This window comes from Gossypium hirsutum, chromosome D12 (genome assembly GCF_007990345.1).
Source record: "Gossypium hirsutum isolate 1008001.06 chromosome D12, Gossypium_hirsutum_v2.1, whole genome shotgun sequence".
Classification (NCBI taxonomy): Eukaryota; Viridiplantae; Streptophyta; class Magnoliopsida; order Malvales; family Malvaceae; genus Gossypium; species Gossypium hirsutum.
In genome coordinates, this window is record NC_053448.1 from 38,189,025 (window position 1) to 38,191,645 (window position 2,621).

A 2,621-nucleotide genomic window follows, 5' to 3' on the forward strand; every position below is an offset into this window, starting at 1 on the left:
TGGTGATTGGAATATCTGGTTTTCATGTTATTAGCTTTTTTGACAATTGTATTGTTTAACTGAAACTATTATTTTGTTGCTTTTAAACATAATAGTTTGACTGAAGCAAAAAAAAATGTTGCATCAAGAGAACCATATCTTATAAATAAGGAAAGATTGCTCCTAGGGAAAGTAAAATGAAACCTTAACACAAATAAATAAATAAATAAATAAAGTGTTTTGGACTAATTATAGAGATATCTATATCTTTAATTAAAAGCAAAAAAAAATCACGTCAGCAGCGATCTATTAGTAGATTAAAAGAATCTTTAACAGCAATGACAATTCGAACAATTATATTAATTAGAGTAACTAAATTGAAAATAATTTTAAAGTAACTAAAATAAAAACGACACTATTTTAAAGTGAATTAGAGTATAATCTTTCTTAGTTTTATTTAATTTTGTTTCTTTTAAAGAGGAAAAATAAAATTGGTATTTAACACCCAACAAACATTTATTTTTTTCTTTTACTATAGAAGAGATTGCATAAAATTGTGATTCCAAGTCATCCATATCCCTTTCTAATATGAGAACGACAAATTAGATTTTTCTTTCTAATTTTCAGCTTCTGATTTTTAGTTTTTTCCTCCTGAAAAAATTCAAATCCAACTAAAAATATTAAAAATCAAGAGAAAAATTTTTTTGATTTGTCATTTTCTTATTAAAAAGGATATGAATGAAATGAAATCACAATTTTATATAATCATTTCTCTTTGTTTCTAATTATAGCGTAATGAAAAAAAATATTTTACGTAGAATGATAAAATATATTACAAAATTCATTTTTCAAATTTTAGAGAAAATAATCTTAAAAAACACACACACAAAGGCTGTCATCTATATATTGATTCGAGGCCGTTAATTGTCGCTCTTTTTCCGCTTTGACATAGACGAGACGGGAGTATTCACCGTGGACAACGACGAAGAAGACGACTGCTCAGGTGACCGGCGCCGTGGTCCGACTCTAATTGGCTCGACTTTACTCGAGCCGATCAAGTGAGGGAAATTGAGCTTAGCTTTGGCGCCACGAATCTTGAAAGCGGCTTTATCGTAAGCCAACGCAGCGTCCTCCGGCGTTTCGTAAGTCCCTAACCAAACCCTTAAACCGTTCCTGTCGGGATCCCTTATCTCCGCCGCGTACTTCCCCCACGGCCTCCTCCTCACTCCTCTGTAATGCACCGTTTTTACACGCGCCGCCACCGCTGCAGTAGCCTCCGCTTGACTCGCTTCCGGCGGCGGCTCCTCCTCCGCTTCTTCAGGCTTTGTTGAGCTAAGGAGACTAGTAAAGCTGCAGAAAAAGGGATCATTGAAACTGGACGCCATGGCTGAAGAAGTTAAAGAAGCTTCAAAATCATGAGCTAGAAGATTCTGGCTAATGATGTCCAAGGAAGCAAGGTCAGATTCTGACTTAATCTCATTAACCCACATTTTCTTTTTTGTTGCTTGGATTCTAAGAAAATAATGGAACAAAGCTAGTCTTTTTTTTTTCCTTTGAAGAAACTGATGAAGAGCTGGAAAATATATAAACCCTAAAGTCCAACCATGGAAGAATCCACAGCCATTTCATATTTGAAAGTTGAAAGTGATGGGTCTCTTTTACTTATTTTATTTGAAATATTCCCTATTTCTACGAAATTTCATATTTTAATTTTCTATGAATCCAAACGTGCTTTTTAAAAAAAAAAATTATGAAACTTATTTATGAAACAAAAAAAATGTGAGAGCTACCCTAGTAACCTACTTCTTTATTGTTTTAGTGTTTAAATTTGATAATTTTTTTTCAATTTAGTCCTTAAATTTTTTTTATCTAATTGAAAAAATAAACGTTGGAAAATCAAGTATTTAAAATTTAAGTTATAAAACATTTTTTTATATATTACTTAAAATTATAACGGAATATATAATTAGATTGTTTGATGAATATGGATTTTAAATTATAAAAAAAATATATTTTACATTAATTTTATCTTTAATTTTTAAATATTTCACCTTATTCTAAATAAAAATCAAAATTTAAATGCAAATATTTTATAAGACAGTATAATATTAAAATAAACAAAATTAAATTAAATTAATTGAAAATATTCTTCATTAAGTGATAAGTTGTTGTTATTAACTAATCATTTTTCACACTTTTTTATGGTAAAAACTCTATTAAATTGTTTTTGTTTCAAATTATTTACAACAAATTAAATCCAAGAAGGCCTAAGTTTTTGGAACTTTACAAGTTTACCAATTTGGTCCTTAAAATTGGATTCTGTTAAGGTACAATGATGTGACGCTTGAAATTCGTTATCTAAAAATTTTAAAAATATATATACTATCTAAATTTTTTTTTAAAAAATTACAAAGAAATTAATTTTAGAATGCCACATCATCATATTTCAACAGAACCCAAATTCAAGAATTACTAAATTGAGGGACTAAATGTTAAATTTAACCCTTTAATTAGTAAATGTTGAGGATGAGTCATTGTTACAATGGGTTGGTGATGAATGATGATGATGTGGTTAAATAATTCAGACTTTGAGATATGGGTCTTAGTTAATTATGGTATCCATCAATTTCTTTGGAAATTCT

The 2,621-nt window shown here is 29.2% G+C and overlaps 1 protein-coding gene across 1 annotated transcript; it reads right to left on the reverse strand.

The window, feature by feature from the left end:
- Positions 1 to 733: 733 nt before the first annotated feature.
- On the reverse strand, positions 734 to 1,618 carry LOC107945561 (ethylene-responsive transcription factor 13). The gene has a single exon (XM_016879614.2). It carries the CDS (start codon positions 1,467 to 1,469, stop codon positions 900 to 902), a length of 570 nt encoding a protein of 189 aa, XP_016735103.1. The 5' UTR covers positions 1,470 to 1,618; the 3' UTR covers positions 734 to 899.
- Between the last annotated feature and the right edge of the window lie 1,003 nt (positions 1,619 to 2,621).

Excerpts from the sequence above, each read along its gene's own strand:
- LOC107945561 (XM_016879614.2), bottom strand. The coding sequence starts at position 1,469 with ATGTGGGTTAATGAGATTAAGTCAGAATCTGACCTTGCTTCCTTGGAC.